Source organism: Sminthopsis crassicaudata, chromosome 3, assembly GCF_048593235.1.
Source record: "Sminthopsis crassicaudata isolate SCR6 chromosome 3, ASM4859323v1, whole genome shotgun sequence".
Classification (NCBI taxonomy): Eukaryota; Metazoa; Chordata; class Mammalia; order Dasyuromorphia; family Dasyuridae; genus Sminthopsis; species Sminthopsis crassicaudata.
Window position 1 is genome coordinate 185,522 of NC_133619.1, and position 24,215 is coordinate 209,736.

A 24,215-nucleotide genomic window follows, 5' to 3' on the forward strand; every position below is an offset into this window, starting at 1 on the left:
GTCTGCTTAGAGAGGGTCAAAGATCACAATTACAAAGGGAGAAGCCAGTCTGTGTTTACAGTTACAAATGGGAAACAGCACCCCGATTCTCCCAGAGCCACTCGCTTCCACTTTTTCAGAGATGGGCTCCCTCCCTTTGGGTTAGTCTGGTGAGGAGTTTCAGCAGGCGCTCTTGGCTCAGAAGGAGGTGAGTTGGGAGGGAAGGAGGGCACAGGGGCCTTGGGGAGGAGGAGCTCTCCGAGATGAGGGCCTAGAGTGGGATGGCCAGGGGCAAACTGAGCAATGTGGAGGACTGGGAGGAGTTTGAGGCCGAAGATCTCGGCGTGATGGGGGCGGGTCTTCCCTGGAAGCGGCCCTGGGGGAGGAAAGGGCTCCAGCGTTCTGGGGGATGGGCAGGGTGGAGCCCTTGGGACCCGGCTCAGGCTGGCCGGAAGCAGGAAGTCTGAGCTGGGCTGGCTCTGCCTTTCTGCTGCTCCCTTCCCTGCCACAGAAGCTGCTTTAGCTTCCCTGAGAGTTCAGTTCTCTCCCTTTCCCCCAGCAGCTCATCATCTGTCTCCTTTTCCCCAGCTCCCCTGAGTTCAGGTCCCTCCCCCTTTTCCCGAGAAGCTCCTGGCCCTCCCCCTTTTCCCGAGAAGCTCCTGGCCCTCCCCCTCTTTCCCGGGAAGCTCCTGGCCCTCCCCCTCTTTCCCTGGGCGCTGAGATTACTGGGCACGCCGGCAGCCAGACATGTGCTTGCAGCTCTCAGGTAGGTGTGAGCCAGCATCCCCCCCATTTCCTGGCTCCCACTGGCTGCCCTGGCCTTTAGGTCCGCTGGCTTTTTGGTACATGACCTCCAGGTCAAACAGAAACCCATCTTCCTCCCAAGGCTGCCTGTTGGATGAGCTCCCCACCCTTAAACCTTTTCCACATTCCCGGTCACTTCCCAGACTAGCCCAGGTTCCCCATTGGGTCACATTTCCCAGACTTCGGACTGTCCATAAAAATCTAGGAGTCCTAAATTCAGCCTTCTGCTCGGGACCCAGGTGCCCCGTCTCCCTGCCCCATGTCTTCCTCAGAGATCCGGCTGTCCTGCCTTCACACACCAAGCCTAAGCTCACCAGGAGACCCTGGCAGACCTCCCCAGCTCCTAGGGAGAGCTCAGGGTACATCTGGCTTCCCAGGCTCAGCTGTCCATCAGGAGCAGTTCTCTCATTCCATTGGCTCTGACCTCCATGGCATGACCTCCATTGGCTCATCTTGCCTCCCAGAGCGCACCCTGCTTCCCCAGACCTCCTGCTTCCCTGGCCCCTCTTCTCTCTGAGCCCTCAGAGTTGAATCTCAGACTGCATTTAGTCTCCCAGGCTCTGGCTTCCCCTGGTCATTCCCTGGGGCCTCCATTCCAGAGCCTTTCCCATCTCCACCTTCCCACTCTCCCTGCTTCCTAACCAAAGAAGGCAGTCTGTTGTCTGGAAGGATAGTGTGGCTGTTAGTTGGGTGAGGGGAGTTAAGGAGGCAGAGGACCAGCTGGGGTGGAAGGTCTCACTCAGGAGCCAGGGAGGCTGACTGGTCTCCTCCCATCTGGGATCCCTTTTATCTCTGGGCTCTCCTTAGGAGGATGGGGAGGGGAGGGAGGAGAAGAGGAAAAGATGGGAGGCAGCAATCTTCCTCTTCTGACCACCTCCCTGTCTCATGCTGACCCTCCCTGCACTGTTCTGTAGGGTGCAATCTCCCCCAAAGGCAGGGGCAGGGCCTCTGTAACTCCTGGAGGGCCTCACCCTCCACCAGGAATCCCTGCAGGCTTGCCTCCAGCTTAGAAAAGGAGTGGAAAGTGCTCTCTTCCTCTGGGATGCTTCTCCCTCTGCAGCTTCTTCTGGTGACCCGGGCCTGGCCCAAGCAGGGATTGGCTCAAAGACAGACACCAAAAGTGGGGTGAAATTAGAACAGTTTTACTCTCAGGGCCCGAACAGCCATCTCCAGGCCCTGAAATCAAAGACTGTCAGCCTGGGACTAGGATGAGAGGAAGCTGGGATTTTCTAGGCAGAAGAAAAGAAGGGAGGGACTCCTGGAGCTCCTGGGTCCCTGAAGGGTGGGACTCTGAGATAAAGACCTGGGACCTGAGGGACGACCTTGACAAGATGAAATCACCTCCACAGGGAGCCAGGAGCCAGAGGGAATGGGCCCCGGGAGCCTCAGACCTCCTTCCCAGGTGAGTGCAGTCCATCCCCAGACCTGACCAACATCTGCAGTCACAGGGAGGATGGGCTGTGGAGCTGGCAGGGCCTGATGTATGGGTCATTTATTTGCAAAAAAGGGGAGGAACACAATAGTAACAACCCTGCCCTACCAGGTGATCCCTTGGGCCCCTGACATCATCCTGGGCACCCAGGGCACACACACACCCCTTCTGTTGGTTTTGACATTCCTCCTCATTACAAAGGCCTGAGCAGGTCCTCCACTTTATCAGGAATCTCCATTCTCCAGGGGTCCGATCTGCTCTCTTTGGACCCACCCCGCCCCCCTCTCCCCCAAAAGGCTCTCCCCCTCCCCTTGGTCTCCTGTGGCCATGCTCCCCTGAAGCTCAGGAAGCACAATTTCTCACGGTTTTCTCTAAATAATATATCTCCAGGGGTCAGCAACATGTCCTCATGAAGGCTCAGGAACTGACAGATCAGCGTTCCTGGCCCATACTTATCCATGCCTTCCCCATCCATCACACACATGTGTACATGCGACCCACCTGCAGTGCACATGTGTATGTAGACAGCAATTCTGATCGTTTCTCTTCACTTGTGTTTGGCCTTTTTAAGTTTTCTTCAATGATGGTCTTTTCCTTAGCTGTGCTTGGAAGGATCGTTATTAAAGGCCCTTTTCCCTGAAAGCATTGTATTTCTTTTTGCTTCATAATTTGCTCTTGGCCATAAGATCATGCCTTTTGCCTTCTGTCAGATCCCATTCCAATTTCTCTGCTCCTTAATGAACTTTGCTGCCAAATTAGGTCTAGTCCTAATGGTGGCTCCTTGGGACTTTAGCTGCACAGGATTTTCTTCCCGGCGGCTTGCAGGATTTTTCTTATTGACTTGTCAGCTCTGCATTTTGGCAGTGATTTCCTGGGAGTTTTCATTCTGAGATCTCTTTCAGGAAGTTGATGTGATTCAAGGAAGATGCAGAAAGAAACCTGAGAATTTTCTCTTGGCCAGCAGGAGCTCTATTCCCATATAAGCCTACAGGCTAGTCATGGGAAAGGCTACTAGGGCTACCAAAGGAGGCTGCCCTTATCAGGAAGTTTTGGTCCTTTGCCAGGCCTCCTGGACCTGGAAAAGGATCAAGGACATGGTCTTCTATGACCTCGAAGATTGTTGCTGTATTGATTTTACCTGGGAATGGAATATGCTTTTAATTGTGCAAGATTATGATAAGCACAGCTGAAAGCATATTTCTGGTGGTATATTAAGGAGAAGAGCTTATAGGTAAAATGAAGAGGGAAAAATAGGCCCAAGGAGTGGGAAATGGGAAATGCAGCAGGGTTACCAAGGAAAGATTTTGGAAGAATCCATTAAAAGCATGTGCCCTGCTGGACGCTGTTCCATCATGCTTTCCATAATATCTTATTTCTCAGCTTTATTTCCACTGATCCTCAATTCAATCAATCTCTTAATGACCACAGGTTTAAGGGTTGACTCTGACACTCATAAAGACTGTTTGGGCAAATCCTGTCTCTGTTTCAGTTTCTTCCTGTATATTTCAGAGGGTTGCTCTCTTTAATTCCAAAAGGTTTTCAGCTGTATATCTTATGATTTTTGCTGGTTTAGGAGGTGGTGACTTTCAAGGATGTTGCTGTGGACTTCACCCAGGAAGAGTGGGGACTCCTGGACCCCTCTCAGAGGGAGCTGTACAAGGAAGTCATGGTGGAGAATGCCCGGAACCTGCTCTCCCTGGGTAAGAAGTCTATAATCAAAAGGAATATCTTCATTCCCCTGGATGCAGGATTTGGGGAGTGGGGGAAGAGAAGGGAAAGGGATGGTCTTTGCATTATATGATAGGATCTGGGGATGTCCTTTATTGCTCCTGAAGCTCTCTCTTGCAAATGCCCAGGTCAAAGATTAAATCAGTGTGGAAGCTTCTCCAACATGGAAATTGTCTTAGAGGTTAGACTCTACCTGGAAATGAATTTTGTCTGCCAAAGAGGTGAAAATTGCTCAGGCACCTTTTCCTTTCAAATTATTTCTTTTCAGGATTATGTTTTCCAATACTTTTGCGATATTCTTCTTTTCAATAAGCATCAATTTGTAGCCCAAACCACCTAGTTGTCCCTAGTGTAGGAAGTTTCTCCTTTACCTTCCTTTATATTGCCATCAAATTGCAGCAAAAGTGATGGGAAAGGAATGGAAGGCAATAGGCAATTATTTCTACTTGCTATTTACCAGGGGCTGTGGCATAGGCTTCTTTTACAATACAGTAATAATGTTTTTTAAGAAGAACTTCCAGAAACTAAGTTATTTTAAGTATCTTAAGTAGCTAAATTAATGCAAAAAAAAAAAAAATCAAGAAAGATGCTATTTGCATTCAGAGAAAAACCTGATAAACAGAAATACATATGGCATAATTTCAAAAATATATATATATGTATGTATGTACATATATATACATGTGTGCATGTGTTCATTATTAATCTATGTATATATATTTCTATATAATGGCTCCCATATCTAAGGTGGGGACAGGCAAAGTGAAGAGAAAAAATGTACTGGATCATTTTGTAGTGTGTTTGCAAGAAATAGCAAATTGTGCGTTGTAGATTGACAGTTTCATATGCAATTGCCAGTTTCATTTTACTGTCATATGGAAATGCTAGTTCTTCAATTAAAAATAAAACTAAATTTTGTAATGTTCTAGCTAGCTCCCTGAAAGGCTCAGAATCAGCCAGAGTCAGGGTAAGCAAAAGTCCTCGCCCCACATTGGGCGCCAAAATGTGATGTTCTGTTTCTCTAGAATACAGTCATTCTCTGGAAGCAGGATTCTTGGGGATCTTCTGGAGGCAGCCTTTATTTCAGTTCATTTCAACAATCCCAAGATGCAGTCAGGAGTTAAAGTCCTTTACTGTCTCTTTCCAAATCTTCTCTTCAGCTCCCTCTGAATCCAAAGCCTACATCCCATGAATCAGACTCTGCCTCCAAGAGTGTGGGATTGTGGGTTTCCCAGAAGTCAATCCTAGTTGTGAATCTCCCGGAAGTCCATGAGCAGCCTTTTCCTTTAGACTTGTGAATCTGCTGGACTTGAAATTTCACTGAATCCTGGCCCTCTGAATCTCATAATTCTCCCTTTGACTCACTCCAGACTGACCTCCCCGCTCAATGCTGGCTCCTTATATCCTTCCAGAGAATGGGCTTGTGGGTACTCCCTGGGCTTGTGGGAGCTCCTTAGAGAACCAATGAGCAAATTTCTCTAAAGGTGTGAACTCTGAACTAGAGAATTGTTAAGTACCAGACAACTGACTTAGCACCTAATAATAATCCTAACAAAATTTTGTGTCATTTCCTCTTAACTTTCCAGGTTAGGTGATATGTTTATCTCTATTTGAGAGTTGAGGAAACTGAGGCAAACAGTATTTAACTGACTTGCCGGAGGTAGACAGTTAATAATTGTCCAAGGCTTAATTAAAATTCTTGTACACATGACTCTATGCCCAATACTCTCCACTGTACTTCTGACTACCTTTAATTTCCAGAGAGTGGAGTGAAATGAGTCTATCTTTCTGTAAAAAAGGTGTGCCAAGTCCAAGGTCCCTAATGACCAGGCCCAAGGCAGCTTCATCCCAATAGCTCTTTTTGCCCAGGTTTGGGATCAGAAGTTTCTGCCAGAAAGGAGCCTCACAATACAAGAGGTGGAAAGAAGGACCTTTGGCTCTCCTTCAGAAGAAGCTGTACAAATACTGGAGAATATTCTATTTTAGATTCCCTGCTTTACAATCACTAGTATGTGAGTATAGACATAAACGTCTCACCAAAAAAAGGCTGGATTTCTGCACGGAGCAACTCTGGATCCTCCCCCTCCCCCTAAGGAGAACTAAAATAGAAACCTCTCTCCATCTTCACCTCTAACTGATTTCCATGCCCAGGGCTTCCAGTTCTCAGAGAAGAGGTGGTCTCTTATTTGGAGCAAAGGGAAGCATCCTGGATGCTGGACCAAGAAGGCCTCAGGAGCTACTCTGCAGGTGAGTGAGTTGGAAACAGGCATATAAGAACTATGCTTACAGGAGGCCTCTAGGAGTTACCCTGAAGTAAGGGTTCAGTTTGGGGGAGAAAGACCAGACTTGGATTTCATTGTAGCATATTTCTTAGTAACAACATCATTGTCTCCTCAGTGAATCTCAGTTTCCCACCTATACAATGATCGTTTTGCACTCCATGGCCCTTCCAGTGATCATCTATGATCCTGTTAGAAGTCATTGTGTGGAAGTTGGGGAAATGGAAATCTCCTGATGAGCCATTTCTTAGCACTTCTTCTAGTCAGTGAACAATTAAGGGCCTGGTACATGGCAGCCCTGGGCTGAGCACCCAGGAACATAAAATGATATAAGGGACATCCTCTGCTCTCATGGACGTCACAGAACGGTGGGGCAGAAAATACCCCAGTGACTATGGAGAAACCCACTGTGAATAAATTTAGTACATCATTAAATGTTGGGGATAATAATGGTTTAAGGAGGAGAGCAGAACTGCAGAGGAAATAGGCAAAATGAAATAAAGCAGCTAGCACTTAATACACACTGTGTGTTATGCATGGGATTGTCTTATTTTATCCCCATGGCAACCTGAGGATTGTGCTGATATCATTAAGCCCATTTTACAGGTCAAGAAAACGGAATCAAACAGAGCTCTTTTAACCTAACTAGCAAGCTTCTTAGGTGTGATTAAAAGTCTGGTCTTCTTACTTAACTTCCTACCCATAGTCTATCCACTGCAACTGTATTGTGATTTTCACATAGATATGATGAAAATGGCCACACTTGTATGAGACAGAAAGTAGAAGGAGTATTGGACAAGCTCCTGTTGAAACCATGAAAATCATTTGTTAATCTCTAAGCAAACAAAAGAAATTGTTATTATTAAAAATACTTATATTTCCATTGGCTCATGACAAAAATTGCATTAGATGACAAAGGTACTCACGGGTCAATTACAAATAGTACTTTATGTTGTTTTTAAGTAATATTTATATACTCACAACCTTTAAAAGGATAGGAACTGAAACCCTAGGGAATGACCAAACCAGGTTGCCAACTACTTCCTTTGAAAAACTACCAGACAGAAGAAGAAGAAGATACACCGAGGATATCTTCAAATTAGAAAACAACCATACACATGTCAATGAGAGGCACTTTAAGGTCTGATTTTCTGCAAAGGTTGTGGCCTTCCATGGTGATTACATGATAGCCTCTCCTGTCCCTGCCTCCTGCCCATGGCTTTCAAGTAGCCTGCCAACATTACTGCAGGAATGCAGACCCAGGTAACATCTTAATCAGGTGATTAGAGATTGCATGAGGTGGGGTTACAGGTAACCCAGGAAGAAGAGAACTACACTGGTCCAGGGAGAGACAGCCCCTGAGGGTCATTGCACTCCTGTGGCCATTTGTATGTGAAGCTCCATATGGAATGCTGTTAACAATCTGGTGTCAAGTTGAAAAGCCAAATATTCAGATTTTGACAGAATGACTGCTTAGTCCTAGAAAGCAGTGTATTGGTGATGGTGAGAACTTGAAATCACAGCAGAAAGATAGATGTTAGGGGCAATTATGCATATCTGTGTTGTCCCAGGGGACAGTTTTGTAACCAAACCAGACATTTATTTACTTCTTAACCTGCCACTAACATATTTTTGGGTCAGATGCCTTGGATCATTATCTCAATCTTTTAAGGGGTTTTTCAGCTTCTAAAAGGAAATGATTGCAATAGTGGAACTCTCTTCCATATCACCGGATGATCAACTAAATTTTCTATATGAGATACATTTTCAGGTGTGGAAATGTTCACATATTTTTTAAAAGTTGAGTTTTTTAGGATATGCAGGGGGCACAGAATAACATTTTGAAAAAGAACTAAGTATTATTTCCCAAAAAAGGAATGAATCAGAACAAAATCTCATACCTCAGGTAAATAAAAACACAACTATTACCATTCTATATATAACCTCAGATGATGTAATAGAAAAAAATAAAATTAAAAGTGATCCTCATGGAAATTTGTTATAGTTATAGGCAGGATAGATCATGAAAACATTTGAATAGTTTACATATACATATGTATATACACACACACCAAATGGCATATTTACAATAAAAGGATTGAAAGTGCAAATAATGAAAGGGAAAGGGAAAAACTGAGAGGAGATAATTTGCCACATACTGTAGGCCAGTGGTCCTCAAACTTTTTAAATAGGGGGCCAGTTCACAGTCCCTCAGACTGTTGGAGGGCCGGACTATAGTAAAAACAAAAACTCACATTCTGTCTCTGCCCCTCAACCCATTTGCCATAACCCAGCAGGCAGCATAAACATCCTCAGTGGGCAGCATTTGGCCCAAAGGCCAAAGTTTGAGAACCCCTGCTGTAGTAATGCATGCCCATTTATGAGATGTAAAATGTAGTCTCAACTGTTGGGATTTCGACCAAATCACTCAGCCATTCTGAGCTAAGGTCCTGAGTTGTGCTCCCATGAGAATGAAGGCACTTTCTGTGATGTCACAGGTTTAGTGGGAAGTTCCAGTGTAACTGTGCATGAAGCTCCATAGATATTAAATTATATTGTGATGTTAATTAATGGGATTGAAAATGATTGGATCTGTCCATTTAGGATTTTTCTCTTTGCCTATGAAGAGAGAAAATAAGTATTGCTATTTCTCATAAATAAATAAATAAACAAATTCATAAAGAAGTGCCTACATCATGGCTATATTTGTTTTGTTTATTCTTTTTTTTTTTTTTTTTTTTTTTCGTTTTGGAAGGAGAGATCAGACTTGGAATGAAGGAAGCTACAGCAAACAATCTACATGACATTCATTCTGCGGTCAAAACTCACATGGAAAGATTCACTGGTGATGGTTCTTCAGATTTTACTTGGACAGAAAACTGTGCATCAAATGAGAGAATCCAAACTCAAGAGAAACATGAATGTAACCAATGGGGAAGGGCCTTTAGACAAAAGGGATCTCTTATTGTACATCAGAGAACCCACACTGAAGAGAAACCTTATGTATGTAACCAGTGTGGAAAGGCTTTTAGACAAAAGTCAAATCTTACTGGACATCAGAGAACTCACACAGGAGAGAAACCTTATGTATGTGACCAGTGTGGAAAGGCTTTTAGACAAAAGTCAGATCTTACTGTACATCAGAGAACTCACACTGGAGAGAAACCTTATGTATGTAACCAGTGTGGAAAGGCTTTTAGACAAAAGTCAGATCTTACTGTACATCAGAGAACTCACACTGGAGAGAAACCTTATGAATGTAAACAGTGTGGAAAGACTTTTAGAAGTACAGGACCTCTTGTCAAACATCAGAGAATCCACACTGGAGAGAAACCTTATGAATGTAACCAGTGTGGAAAGGCCTTTAGAGAAAAGGGATCTCTTATTGTACATCAGGTATCCCACAAAGAAGAGAAACCTTATGTATGTAACCAGTGTGGAAAGGCTTTTAAACTAAAGCAAGTTCTTAATGGACATCAGAGAAACCACACTGGAGAGAAACCTTATGAATGTAACCAGTGTGGAACGGCTTTTAAGGGAAAGAGAGCTCTTATTGTACATCAGAGAGCCCACACTGGAGAGAAACCTTATGAATGTAACCAGTGTGGAAGGGCCTTTAGTGAAAAGGGAACTCTTGTCATACATCAGAGAACCCACACTGGAGAGAAACCTTATGAATGTAAACAGTGTGGAAAGACTTTTAGAAGGACAGGAACTCTTGTCATACATCAGAGAACCCACACTGGAGAGAAACCTTATGAATGTACCCAGTGTGGAAAGGCTTTTACACATAAGGGAGCTCTTAATGTACATCAGAGAACCCACACTGGAGAGAAACCTTATGAATGTAACCAGTGTGGAAAGGCTTTTAGACAAAAGAATTCTGTTATTCTACATCAGAGATACCATACAGGAGAGAAACCTTATGAATGTAACCAGTGTGGAAAGACTTTTAGACAAAAGAGTTCTCTTATTTCACATCAGAGAACCCACACTGGAGAGAAACCTTATGAATGTAACCAGTGTGGAAAGGCTTTTAGACATAAGGGAGGTCTTATTATACATCAGAGAGCCCACACTGGAGAGAAACCTTATGAATGTAACCAGTGTGGAAGGGCCTTTATTGGAAAAGGAGCTCTTATTGGACATCAGAGAACCCACACTGGAGAGAAACCTTATGAATGTAACCAGTGTGGAAGGGCCTTTAGTGGAAAGGGAGCTCTTACTGGACATCAGAGAACCCACACTGGAGAGAAACCTTATGAATGTAACCAGTGTGGAAAGGCTTTTATATATAAGGGAGATCTTAATGTACATCAGAGAACCCATACTGGAGAGAAACCATATGTATGTTACCAGTGTGGAAAGGCTTTTAGACAAAAAACAGCTCTTACTGAACATCAGAGAACCCACACTGGAGAGAAACCTTATGAATGTAAACAGTGTGGAAAGACTTTTAGAAGGACAGGAACTCTTGTCACACATCAGAGAATCCACACTGGAGAGAAACCTTATGAATGTAACCAGTGTGGAAAGGCTTTTAGACAAAAGAGTTCTCTTATTCCACATCAGAGATCCCATACAGGAGTGAAACCTTATGAATGTAACCAGTGTGGAAAGACTTTTTTACTAAAGGGAGCTCTTGTCATACATCAGAGAACCCACACTGGAGAGAAACCTTATGAATGTAACCAGTGTGGAAAGGCCTTTAGTGGAAAGGGAGCTCTTACTGGACATCAGAGAACCCACACTGGAGAGAAACCTTATGAATGTAACCAGTGTGGAAAGGCTTTTACAGAAAAGAGTACTCTTATTAGACATCAGAGAACCCACACTGGGAGAAACCTCATGAATGTAACCAGTGTGGAAGGGCCTTTAGTGTAAAGGGAGCTCTTACTGGACATCAGAGAATCCACACTGGGGAGAAATCTTATGAATGTAATCAGTGTGGAAAGGCTTATAGAAAAAAGTCAGATCTTACTGGACATCAGAGAACTCACACTGGAGAGAAACCTTATGAATGTAAACAGTGTGGAAAGGCTTTTACAGAAAAGAGTACTCTTATTAGACATCAGAGAACCCACACTGGGAGAAACCTCATGAATGTAAACAGTGTGGAAGAACCTTTAGAAAAAAGAGATCTCTTATTGGACATTAAAGAACCACACTGGAGAGACATTTTATGAATGTAACTAATGTGGGAAGTGTTTTTTTAAAAAGGGAAGTTTTTGAGTGGATGCCCATCACTTACAGAATGGCTGAATCAATTATGATAAAGGAACATTATGGAATATTATTGCTTTATAAAAAATGATCAGCAGGATGATTTCAGAGAGATCTGCAGAGACGTACAGGAACTAATACTCTAAATCATTGTGAATCAGAGAAATGCAAATTAAGACCATGTTGAGGTATCCCTACACACCTCTCAGACTGGCTAAAGTGACAGGAAAACATAATGACTACTCCTGGAGGCAATGTGGGAAAACGGACAATAATGCATTGTTGATGGAGTTGTGAAGTGATGCAACCCTTCTGTAGAGCATTTTAGTTGTATTCTCAAAAGTTATCAAACTGTGCAGATGCCTTAATCCAGTAGTGTTTTTACTGGGCTTATATCCCAAAGAGATCTTAAAGGAGGGAAAGGGACCTATATATGCAAAAATGTTTGTGGCAAGAAACTAGAAACTGAGAGCATGCCCATGAACTGAAGAATGACTGAGTAAATTATGATTACGGATGCTTTGGGATATTATTGTTGTGTAAGAAATGACCAGCATGATGATTTCAGAGAGAATTGGAGAGACTTACATGAACTGATGCTAAGTGAAATGAGCAGAACCAGGAGATCATTACACAAGGCAGCAATAAAACTATATGATGATGAATGGTGATAAATGGGGCTCTCTTTTACAATGAGATGATCCAAATCAATTCCAATTTTTCAATATTGAAGAGAACCAGCTACATACACCCTGTGAAAAAACTATGAGAAATGAGTGTGGACCACAACATAGCATTTCCACTCTGTTATTGTCTGTTTACATTTTTGTTATCCTCAGTTTGTTTTTATCTTCTTTCCAAACAGATTTTTCTTGTGCAAGATAACTATCATTATGTATACATATATTGTATCTAAAATATACTTTGACATATTTAACATATATTGGACTATCTGCCATCCAGGGGAGGGAGTAGGGGGAAGGAGGAGAAGGTTGTAACAGAAAGTTTTAACAAGGTGTCAATGTTGAAAAATTACTCATGCATATGTTTTATAAATAAAAAGGTATAATAATTTTAAAAAACGTCTAAAACTAAAACCAAACAAAACCTAAAATAAAACCACAACAAGAACAAGCAAAAACTATACTTCAACACAGGTTTCTCCCAGACAGTATCTTATCTCTTTCAGTCTGGCTATTTCTCTCACTGTCTTTTGGGCTCTCTCTATTAATCATTCTCTTTTCACTCACACTCACACTTTCTTCCACCAACAGTACCCTGCCATGTTTCTTTCTCTGACATTTTTTCTTTTTCTCTCTCTTCATCTGATTTTTGCTGTCTCTCTCTTTTTGTCTTTTATTCTCTGTCAGAATCCCTGTCAATTCAAGAAAGATTTGTCTCTCACAGTCTCTGATGCCAAAACTCACTTAAAAAGGAAAGAAACAAAAAAATAACAGTGCTGCTTTCTCCCCGCTGTTTTAAGATAGCTGTCTGTGGGTTGTGATAAATATCAAAAAGTGAGTGTTTCTCTCCCATGGCAGCAATCTATAAGAACAGCTAAGTTAAAATAGCCAAAACAGAGATTCAATTGGAACATATGGAAAAGTAAATTACAATCTCTCTCTTTTTCTTCGATTCTCTGTTTATTTCACTTTCAAATTCTCTTTTTTACTGTTTTTGTTCTCTTTTTCTCTGTCTCTGTCTTTCTCTTCCTTTCTTATTCCCTTTTCTCTTTTTCTGTTTATATCTGTTTCTCTATTACTTTCTCTTTTTCATTCTCTCTCACTGCCAGCTGGAGAAAAAGAGATAGACATAGGATGAAAGAGAAAGTAAAAGGGAGACAGACAAGGAGAAAGAATCAGAGAGAGACAGAAAGACACAGTGTGAGACAGAGCTTTAGAGAGAAAGAGAATGAGGAAAACAGAAAGAAAAACAAGAGAGCCAGTAAAAGTGAGATGTGGAGACAGAAGAGAGACAACAAAGAGAGAGATTAATTCACTTCTCCATGTGTGAATAAATTCACAGGTGAATTAAATGTAGGTTTGGACAAATTCATTCAGCTGTTCTTACAGATTGATACCACTGGAGGGAGCCACTCATTTTGATATTTAGCACAATGCACAAGCATGTGTTTTATGATTCAAAGCAGTTACACCTGTGCAGTGAAGAGAGCCATCTAGCCCCAGAGAGAAAACCACTGGAACAGAGTGTGGAACACAACATAGCACTCTCACTCTCTCTGTGATTTGTTTGCATTTTGTTTTTTTTTTCTCAGTTTTTCCTTCTTGAACTGATTTTTTTGTGCAGCAAGAGAAGTGTATAAATATGTATACATATATTGCTTTTAACATATTTAACATGTATTGAAGTACCTCCCAGCTAGGGGAGGGGGTGGGGGGGAGGAAGGAGGGGGAAATTTGGAACAAAAGGTTATGCAAGGGTCAATGTTGGTAAAATTAACCATGCATGTGCTTTGTAAATAAAAAGCTTTAATTAATAAAAATAAATAAATAAATAAATAAATAAAATAAACCAGAAGGGGAAAAGCTTTGTTTTTTTTTTTGTTTGTTTTGTTTTGTTTATTTATTTGTTTTTTTTAAATTGAGTTTTGGCACCCAAAAATTGTGTTACAACTTGTTGTGGATGTGTGGGACTTTCTCAGAGAGAGAAAGAAAGAAAAAGAAATAGAGACAGAAAAAAAAAAAACAGAAAAAGAAGAGTCAGAGAGAAAGAAAGAAAAAGAAATAGAAAAAAAAAAACAGAGAAAAAGAAGAGTCAGAGAGAGAAAGACAAACAGAAACAGAGAGGATGAGACAGTGTGACAGAGAGACAGGATCTGACCTTGAGCAGAGGCTAGGGTAGTCCTCCCAGGTTTTACCCAGATAAGATGTCCACCTAGGACAGTTCAGGAGGGCATCCCTCTGAGTAACTTATGCCATTGCTGCCATGGTGGGTCACTGACTTAATGATCCACAGGCAATGATACCCAAATTCAAAACAGAAAATCTCTTGGGACGGTAACTGATATTCTTTTATCTTTAATAGTAAATTCTACTAAGCACAATTTAGGGCTAGATACATTCTTGCTAAAAGTTTACTCAGACTCACACCCACAGGAGATTTTGTTTCCTTTTCTTTTCCTCCAGTTTACACTCATCTTGATACAAGGATCACTCATTACATAAGCTTACAGATTCTTAGCAAACACATTCATTGTTTAGGAACTATACATCCTAAACAGGCTCATTTCTCAGGGCTGATGATCTTCCTTACCCTGATGGTGTCAAGAAAACTGTCAAGCTTACAAAGTAAGGGGGAGGGGGGTTCACAGCAACTGCAGGGCAGGGGCTGAGCTTGCTGTTGCTGACCCCAGGCGTTCTTAGTGTTTGAGTGGCCTGTGCTGTTTAATATCCCCTGTTTGTGAAGGGGAAAAGGTGCTGTACCTTCTCATACTTGAAGGAGAACTGTTAAGGCTTTTACCTCATCCTTCTTGTTCTATACACAGTAATTACCAATTTTAGGTTTAACATGATGACAATCACTCCAAATAATTTACCAGTTTCAGAATTTTTGTAATAGTCAAATAGTCTTAGCTGTAATTTTCTCCCAATTTCCTAAGTTACATTTACAAAATATTATAAAATGGAATTAGCAAGGCTAAATAAACTTTCCATCTTCTTTTAGTTGTTCAATTTATTCTGTCTCTAAACTGTTACAGTTTTGGAAGTTCTTAGGGAGAGTTTCTATTCCCTCAAATAAGCTTCTCTTTTAATTTAGGGAGAAAACAAGACAATTATTTTTAATTTTTACATTAATTTTATAATTATAATTTTTTTTTGACAGTACATATGCTTGGATATTTTTTTTAAAACACTATCCCTTGTATTCACTTCTTTTCCAAAATTTCCCCTCCCTCCCCTAAATGACAGGCAATGCCATACATAATAAATGTGTTACCATATCCTAGATACAATACATGTGTGTAAAACTAAATTTCTTGTTGCATGCTAATAATTGGATTCTGAAGGTAAAAGTAACCTGGGTAGAATGACAATAGTGCAAACAGTTTACACTCATTTCCCAGTGTCCCTTCTCTGGCTGTAGCTGATTCTGTCCATCATGTATCAACTGGAACTGAATTAGATCTTCTTTTTGTTGAAGATGTCCAATTCAGTCAGAATATAGCTTCATAAAGTATCGTTGTTGAGGTGTATAGTGATCTCCTGGTTCTGCTCATTTCACTCAGCAGCAGTTGATGTAAGTCTCTCCAAGCCTCTCTGAAATCATTCTGTTGGTCATTTCTTGCAGAACAATAATATTCCATAAGCTTCATATACCATAGTTTACCCAACCATTCTCCAATTGATGGACACCCATTCATTTTCCAGTTTCTGGTCCCTACAGAAAGGGCTGCCACAAACATTTTGGCACATACAGGTCCTTTAGTATTTCTTTGGGATATAAGCCCAGTAGTAGCACTGCTGGATCAAAGGGTATGCACATTTTGATAATTTTTTGGCCATAGTTCCAAATTGCTCTCCAGAATGGTTGGATTCTTTCACAACTCCACCAATAATGTATCAGTGTCCCAGTTTTCCCACATCCCCTCCAACATTCATCATTATTTGTTCCTGTCATCTTAGCCAATCTGACAGGTGTGTAGTGGTATCTCAGAATTGTCTTAATTTGCATTTCTCTGATCAATACTGATCTGGAACACTCTTTCATATGAGTGGAAATAGCTTCAATTTCATCATCTGAAAATTGTCTGTTCATATCCTTTGACCATTTATCAATTGGAGAATGAAAACAAGACAATTCTTGAAACTGAGACTATAAGGTTTTTAACTTGACTTAACTTTAGTTCACGAGATTCCCTAAATTCTAATTAAATGTTCTAGACCCATTGAATTGCCATTTGGTTATTGTCCAGTTCACACAAACCGTTTCTCTTTTGTGAGCCAGGAAAGAGTTAAATGCTACTTTTTACTGACAGGACCCTCAGAAATCTGACTTTAGATGGTTCAAAAGCAAGCTGTTTATTGGCAAAGTTTTAAAAGTAGCAGTGAACTGCCTGTTTTTCTGAAGTTCCCAAACTCTTTAATCTTCTGTTAATACTATAAGTACAAATAGATGGCAATTTCCATATCCCTGTAGTGGGCTTTGATTAGAGCTTCTTTAAAATTGCTCTTACTATCATATTTCAAATAAGAAATTTCACTAAACTGAGTATATTTTTTTTCTTTCCCTCTCACCTCTTCATCATGTATCCCTGCTATACTCAGGGAAGGAGGGAAAGGGGAAAAACGAGAAAAGAACTCTCTTAACTCTTTGCATTATTTCCTAATCCCGAGGAGGCCTTAATTTAGTTGAATATGCTTCCACATTACTTTACTCCCTGAGAGTTCAGGTCTCCCTGAACTTTCTCCCTGGAAACTCAGATTTCTTCCCATTTTTTTCCCCAGGAGCTCAGTTCTCTCTCCTTTTTTCCCTGACAGGTCAGGTCTCTCCCCTTTTTTCCTTTGAAGGTTGAATGTGTCTCCCTTTTTTCCTGGGAGCTCAGATCTCTCTCCCCTTTTTTACCTGGCAGCTCATAATCTCTCTTCCCTTCCCACCCTCCACATCCCTCCAGGAGCTCAGGTCTCTCCCCTTTTTTCCCTTGGAGCTGAGATTACTTGGCACTCTGGCAGCCAGAACTGTGCTTGCAGCTAGCTCCCAGGCAGGTCTGAGCCAGCATCCCCCATATTTCCTGGTTTTCATGGCTGCCCTTTCCTGTAGGTCTCCTCTTCTGTGCTTTTAACTTTCTAAAGTTATAATAAGAACACCTGCAAGCATATTTTTAGTGTTATATTTAGGAAAAGAGGTTATAAAGTGAAGAGGCAATAGGCCCAAGGAGTGGGAAACAGGAAATGTAGTTGGGAGAGCAGTAGGGTTAGCAAGCAAAAGAATTTGGAAAAATTCATTAAAAGAATATGCCATGTAGTCCCAGGTTGCTGTTCCATTATTCCATTCACAATACATCCCATAATAAACTTTTTTTCAACTGATCCTAAATTCAATCAATCTCTTAATGACCCCAGGTTTAAAGACTGACTCTGGCACTCATAAAAGCTATGACCTTTGGGCAAATTCCATCGCTGTGTTTCAGTTTCCTCCTATAGATTGAAGAAGGTTGCACTTTCTAATTCTGAAAGATCTTTCAGTTCCTTCTCTTATGACTTTTGATAGTTTAGGAGATGGAGACATTCAAGGATATAGGTGTGGACTTCACTAAAAAGGAGTGGGGCCTCTTGGACCCCTCTCAGAAAGAGTTGTACAAGGAGGTCATGTTGGACAATGTCCAGAACCTGCTCTCCCTGAATAAGACACTTCCCCTGATTATTGCAAGTCTACAATCAATTTAGGGGTGGAGGGAGAGAAGGGAAAAGGATGGTCTTTGCATTATATGATAGGCTCTGGGGATGTCCTTTATTGCTCCTGAAGCTCTCTTACCAATTTCCAGGTCAAAGATTAAATCAGTGTGGAAGCATTTCCAAATAGGAACTAATCTTAGAGGTTAACCTCTACCTGGAAATGAATTTTGCCTGCCAACACTCTTCAAATTGTTCAGGCATTTTTTTTCCTTTCCACTCCTTCCTTTTGGGGATTTTATTTCAAATATTTTTGCAACATTCTTATTTTTTAATAAGCAACAATTTGTACCACAAACTATCTAGTTGTTCCTAGTATAAAAAACATTTCTCCTTCACCTTCCTTTGTGTTGCCCTTAAATTGCAGCAAAAGAATAGGGAAAGGAATGGAAGAGAATAAGCATTTATTTTTATCTACTATTTACCAGGTACTGTGCCATACTTTTAATTGACAATACAGTAACAATAATGTTTAAGAACAACATCCAGCAAATACATTATTTTGAGTATCTTAAGTACCTAAATCAATGCTAAAGAACAAATCAAGGAAAATGCTATTTTCATTCAGAGAAAAAACTGATAAATATGTAGAGCATAATTTTACATATGTAAGAGTATGTGTGTGTGTGTGTGTGTGTGTGTGTGTGTGTGTGTGTGTGTGTACACAGGCATATGTTTATTACTTATATATGTGTGTGTATTTATATATATATTTCTATGTAATGGCAGCCATCTCTAGCGTGGAGGCAGGCAAAGGGAAGAGAAAAAAATTTATTTGATCATTTTGTAGTCTATTTGAAAGGACTAGCAAGTTGTACATTGTACATTTATAGTTTCATGTGCAATTACTGTTTTTATTTTACTGTGATAGAGAAATGCTTGTTTATAAATTCAAAATAAAACAAAATATTGTGTCACTTTAACCTCATCTTAACTTTCCAAGTTAGGGGATATTTTTATCCCCATTTGAGAGTTGAGGAAACTGAGTCAAATAAACTGTGTAATTGACTTGCCCAGAGGTACACAGTAATTGTTCAAGGTTTCCTTCAAACACAGGGGACACCTGACTCCATGCCCAGGACTCTCCAGTATACCACCGACTCCCTTTAACTTCAATGATAGTCAAAACTATGGAATGAGTCATTTTTTCTTTTTTGATTTGATTTTTCTTGTGCAGTCAGATATGTAGGCATATATTGGATTTAACATAGATTTTCCCATGTTTAACATATATTGAATTACTTGCTATGTAAGGGGATGGGTGGCTGGAAGGAGAGGAAATTGGAACACAAGATTTTGCAAGGGTTAATATTGAAATATTCATGCATATATTCTGAAAATTAAAAAGCTTTAATAAAAAAAGGAAAGAACATCACCCTTTCAAACCTTCAGACCTCGCTAATCAGGGAAAATATACCCTAGATTTAATGAGGATCCTGCTGCCAAGTATTGATCAACTCAGAGCTAATCTTCATGACTGTGATTCAACGTGGAGTGACGTGACAGATCTCATGGAGATTCCATTAATTCCTGGAGAAAGAGTAAGTATTATTTGAAACCATTCCGGGAGAGCAGGGAACCTGGCCAATGCAGGATCCCAAATGGGATTACAATTATCCCGCAGTTAACACCATTGAAACAGGCAAAAGATACTTTACTTAGGGGAATGGAACTTTTTGCAAAAATAAAAGATAATTACAATAAATTTAGGATTGTACACAAGAAGGGAGATCCCTCCCTTGAGATTTTATGATAGGATGTGTAGGAGTGGGAAATGTTATGCCAGATTAGATCTCCTAAACCAACGTAATGCTAGGATTATTAACATAGTCTTGGTTACTCAATCATTGTGGGAATAGAGAGAGATATTTTCTGAAGTAAAGGCCAGTTTGCCATGAGAAACTTATAGGAGGACTTAAAGCAATTGCATAGTATGTTTATGGAGGGAAAGAAGCTATCAGAGATAGCACAGGTGTAGAGGAAAGACCCAGGTAGAGAGGCCAGTCTAAGTCCCTCCTGGCAAATGTTCAAACTTCTAACTACAGATTGCTTTCTCAGAACCCTAATAAGATTACTGGAGAATGTTTTTATTGTGGAAAGTGAGGACATTGTGAGTGGCATTGTGTATGGAACATGGGGTAAAGATAAGGAAGTCCTTTATAATATCTTATTTATTTATATTATTTGTTACTGCTGGGAACTTTGAGGGGTGCTTCTCCCTTTCTCAGTCCACTTCCACTTCCACCTAAGCCCATGCATGTGCTTTAGGGTATCCTCTGCTTCTTGATCCTCCTCCTTCAACTCTGCCTTCGTGGGCAGGAGAAGGAGAGCAGGAGGGCTGGTGGCATCGCCAGCACAGTTCTGTCCTCCTATTTCCCAAGGCAAGGCAAAGGAGAAGAGACATTTTATAGTAGTTGGAATTCCAGTTAAGCACTTCAGATTTTTAGGCAGGGCTACTATTGAAGGACTGCAAGCTGTTACTGTTATCCTCGTGAAATGGAATTGTAATACATCAGTGTGGGTGGAACACTGGTCCTTAACCAGCGAAAAAATGCAGACCTTGTTAGATACAGTACAGAAGCAACTTGACCAAGGACACCTGGGACCTTCTCTAAGTCCTTGGAATTCCTCTGTAGTTGCTATAAAGAAATATGCAAAATGGAGGCGATTGACTGATTTGAGGAAAGTGAAAGAACAAATGGAAACAATGGGAATTCTTCAACTTGGTATCCATCTCTTCTTTGCTTTGGGAATGTCCTCTGAGGGTTATAAATATGTAGAGCATAATGATTGTTTCTACTCTCTTCCTCTGGACAAGGAAGATATGAAAAGATTTGCCTTTTCAGTGCCCAGAATTAATTTAGCTGAGACTTATAAAAGGTTTGAATGGACAGTTTTGCCACAGGGAATGGAAAATTGCCCTACCATGCATCAGACATATTTAGCGGCTGCTCTTTCTCCAGTAAGAAAAGCATTTCCAAAAGTTGTTATTAAACTTCATGGAGGATATCTTGAAGGGTGTCCCTGAGGAGCAAATGTTAGAAGCATGTCTACAAAAGAGCATAGAAACACTAAGGCACTACCGATTGCATGTAGCTCCAGAAAACATTCAAAGGCACATTCATTTTCAATATTTAGGATATGAAGTACATAACAAGATCCTTACAGTATAAAAACTTTCCTTAAGAATAGAGATGTTAACTCCTTAAATGGCTTTCAGAAACTGATAGAAGATATCCAATGGATATGTGCAATATCAGGATTAACTATCTAGCAATTATAACCATTGTATGACATCTTAAGGGGACACATTGCTTTAGACTCACCCTTTCAACTTATGAAAGAAGCCCAGGAGGCTCTGAGAGTGGTTGTACTGGCTTTATCCAATGTGGTTGAAAGAGTCACTCAAAAACTCTTGGAAAGATCAGGTTTTGCTACAAAAGAGGCACCCACAGCAGTCCTTCATCAAGGAGACAGTGTGATTGAGTGGATGACCCTTCCCACGCATGAGACCAAAGCCTTGTACCTAATCAAGTGCTTGTGGCTAGAATTTTGTTAAAGGCCACTAAGTGAGTAATACAATTAACTGGAATAGGACCTGACAAGATATACACCATTTATAATAATGTACAAATTAACGTATGCTGTGAAACCAGCCCAGACTGGCAAAGTTTATTGGCCACAGCACCAAATTTTACGCACAGGCCCCCTTAAAGATTACCCAGTTATTGCATAATTGGCCATGGATTTTTGAAGAAAAGGTTTCTAAGGTTCCTCTTAAAGGACCAACCATCTTTACAGATGCATCCAAACAACATTTGTGCTGTATATTCTCCTGACTTAGCTATATAAAGAGTAGTCAGAACTTCCTTTCAGACCACTCAGCAGAATGAGTTGTATGCTACTGTGCTTGCTCTTACTCATTACACAGAAGATGTAAATATAATATCTGTTTCAGCTTATTAAGTAGATTTGGTACAAAGAATTGCCACAGGCCAAATAAAATGTGTAGCCTCTAACATGTTTCAGCTTTTTCAGGAACTTCAGGAGAGAGCAAGTGCAAAACTGCCCAGGTAAGTATTATCTTTTGCACATCCCTTCTGCTACTGGTCTTCCAGGATGTATTTTTTTTTTTATTAAAGCTTTTTTTTTTTACAAAGCATATGTGTAAGGATCAGGGGAGGAACCTCACATAGTGTAAGAGGAAGTAAAGAGGCTTTGATGTCTGAGGTACCCAGATGTGATCTCTGCAGCCAGCACTGACCATCTCGTGAGCAGAAGCTCTGGTTGCATTAAGAATACATCATCAATGGGAGACGTCTCCTTCCCTTATTGGCCGTGTGTGTGTGAGACCTCATTAGACACTATATAAGTAGTGGGGACCAGGAAGTAAGTGGAGTTCAACAGGAGTTCCATAGGAGTCAGTAGGAGTGCAGGATATGAACACATGGAATAAAGTCTTGTGTTCATAAGCTGCTGTGTCTGGGCACTCTGTTGGACATGAGAACCACTGTTTGGAGAGGCAGTGGCCAGAAATCTGTGAAGAACTGTGATGGGGTAAGATTTTTGAAGTTCTGGGATTAGGCAAGACTGACAATCAGTAACCTCTGGGTGGGAGGTTACACACAGGCATGGATAATTTGTCCAACATTGACCCTTGCATAATCTTGCATAACCCCATGTATATATATTGGGTAATGCAAGGTTATGCATATATATATATATATATATATATATATATATATATATATATACAGTTATCTTTTTGCACAAGAAAAATCAGATCAAGAAGGAAGAAAAAGAAAAATAGAAAGAAAACAAAATACAAGCAAATAACAGAGAGAGTGAGAATGCTATGTTGTGTTCCACACTCTGTTCCCATGGTTCTCTCTCTGGGTGTAGATGGCTCTCTTCATCACTGCACAAATGGAACTGGTTTGAATCATCTCAATGTTGAAGAGAGCCACGTCCATCAGAATTGATTGCAGGACCTAATTTTTATGGAAACTCAAAGGTAGATCACCTTCTCACCATGTTAATCAACACTCTCCTATTTTAGGCTGGCCAAGAATCTCATTCTAAATATCATCAGGCTTCACAAGCTTTATGCCTGCAGTTTGGGATAACAAAAGGGGAAGCTAGGAGCCTAGCCTGTATGACTTGCCTCCTTTTTCATGCTTCTATGCTCCCTTCAGAGAGATTTGAATCCCAATGAAATTTGGCAGATGGATGTGACCCACTATAATTCTTTTGGCCATCTGTCTTTTAATCATATTGTCATGGATATATTTATTTTTCAGTACCAGCAGCAAAAGTGATGACTTGGGTGGTCACTGAATTTCTTACATAGGTCTTTGCAGTTATGGGCATGCCATAAGTAATAAAACCAGATCATGGACCTGCATATACTTCCAAACTTTCTGCACACATTTGTGCACAACATTAGATTCCACACACCACTGGAGTACCCTTCAATTATCAAGGACAGGCAATAGTAGAGAGGAGGAACAGAGATATTAAGATGCTTCTCCAAAAACAAAAGAGAGAGGGAGCCATGGGCTATCCTGGAGAACTTCTAAATGTAACCCTTTATACTATAATTTTTTTTTAAATTTTTAATGAAGATGCACTGGCTCTGGCAGAGAGGTTTCATAACCAGCCAGAGAAACAGTGCTCAATGGGAACAGCTCCCGTATCTTTAGATGGTTGCTAGATGAGGTAGAGAGATCTGGAGAGTGATGAATGGAAGGGGCCAGACAGATTAACAGCTTTTGGCAGAGGGTTTGCTTGTGTCTCTACAGATGGACAAAGAATCCAATGGGTGTCAACTCACCATGTCTATCTTGTTCATTGAGAGAGATGGAAAAAGAGAAGACCCTCAAAACAAAGGGGAAGACCCAAGAAACATCAGGTGGTTTCATCTCTGACTACATCCGCTGCTGATAGAGGATGGCTGTTAGACGTATGTGTATGGCTATTGACAATGAACATTATCATGACCATAAAAATAATTGCTAACAAGACAGATGCAAGACTTCAAAATCTGCAGGAATCATTGGATTACCTGAAGCATGAAATGATTTGCTATAGATGGGCTTTGGACTATCTCTTGGCTACTCAAAGAGGCATATGTGTTCTTGTGAATTAATAGTTATTTTCTATACCTTCCTTCTGGAACTCATGGAAGTCTTTTATAGTATCTCATTTATTCATATTGTTTGTTAAATTACTACTTGTCTGTGTGATTCTTCCAATGCTGATGGATTTAACCACCGATATGTACCTGCTTCAATTAAAACAAAAGAAAACATGAGATGTAGAGGATAACAGACAGTGAGGGAACTCTGGGTAAGATATAAG

General features: G+C 40.8%; 1 protein-coding gene across 2 annotated transcripts in view; it reads left to right on the top strand.

Annotated features, from left to right (window-relative positions):
• The first annotated feature begins 421 nt into the window (after window positions 1-421).
• LOC141560054 (zinc finger protein 570-like) overlaps window positions 422-24,215 on the top strand; it is a 34,944-nt gene continuing 11,150 nt past the window's right edge. Inside the window, exons 1-5 of one of the 2 annotated variants that reach the window (XM_074297691.1) lie at window positions 422-745; window positions 2,133-2,185; window positions 3,789-3,915; window positions 6,095-6,190; window positions 8,978-11,234. In XM_074297691.1, the coding sequence (XP_074153792.1) occupies window positions 727-745; window positions 2,133-2,185; window positions 3,789-3,915; window positions 6,095-6,190; window positions 8,978-11,106 (2,424 nt within the window). In that variant the 5' untranslated portion in view covers window positions 422-726 and the 3' untranslated portion in view covers window positions 11,107-11,234. Of the gene's footprint in view, window positions 746-2,132; window positions 2,186-3,788; window positions 3,916-6,094; window positions 6,191-8,977; window positions 11,235-24,215 lie in introns of those variants that run through there. The other variant, XM_074297692.1, reaches the window with a different exon arrangement.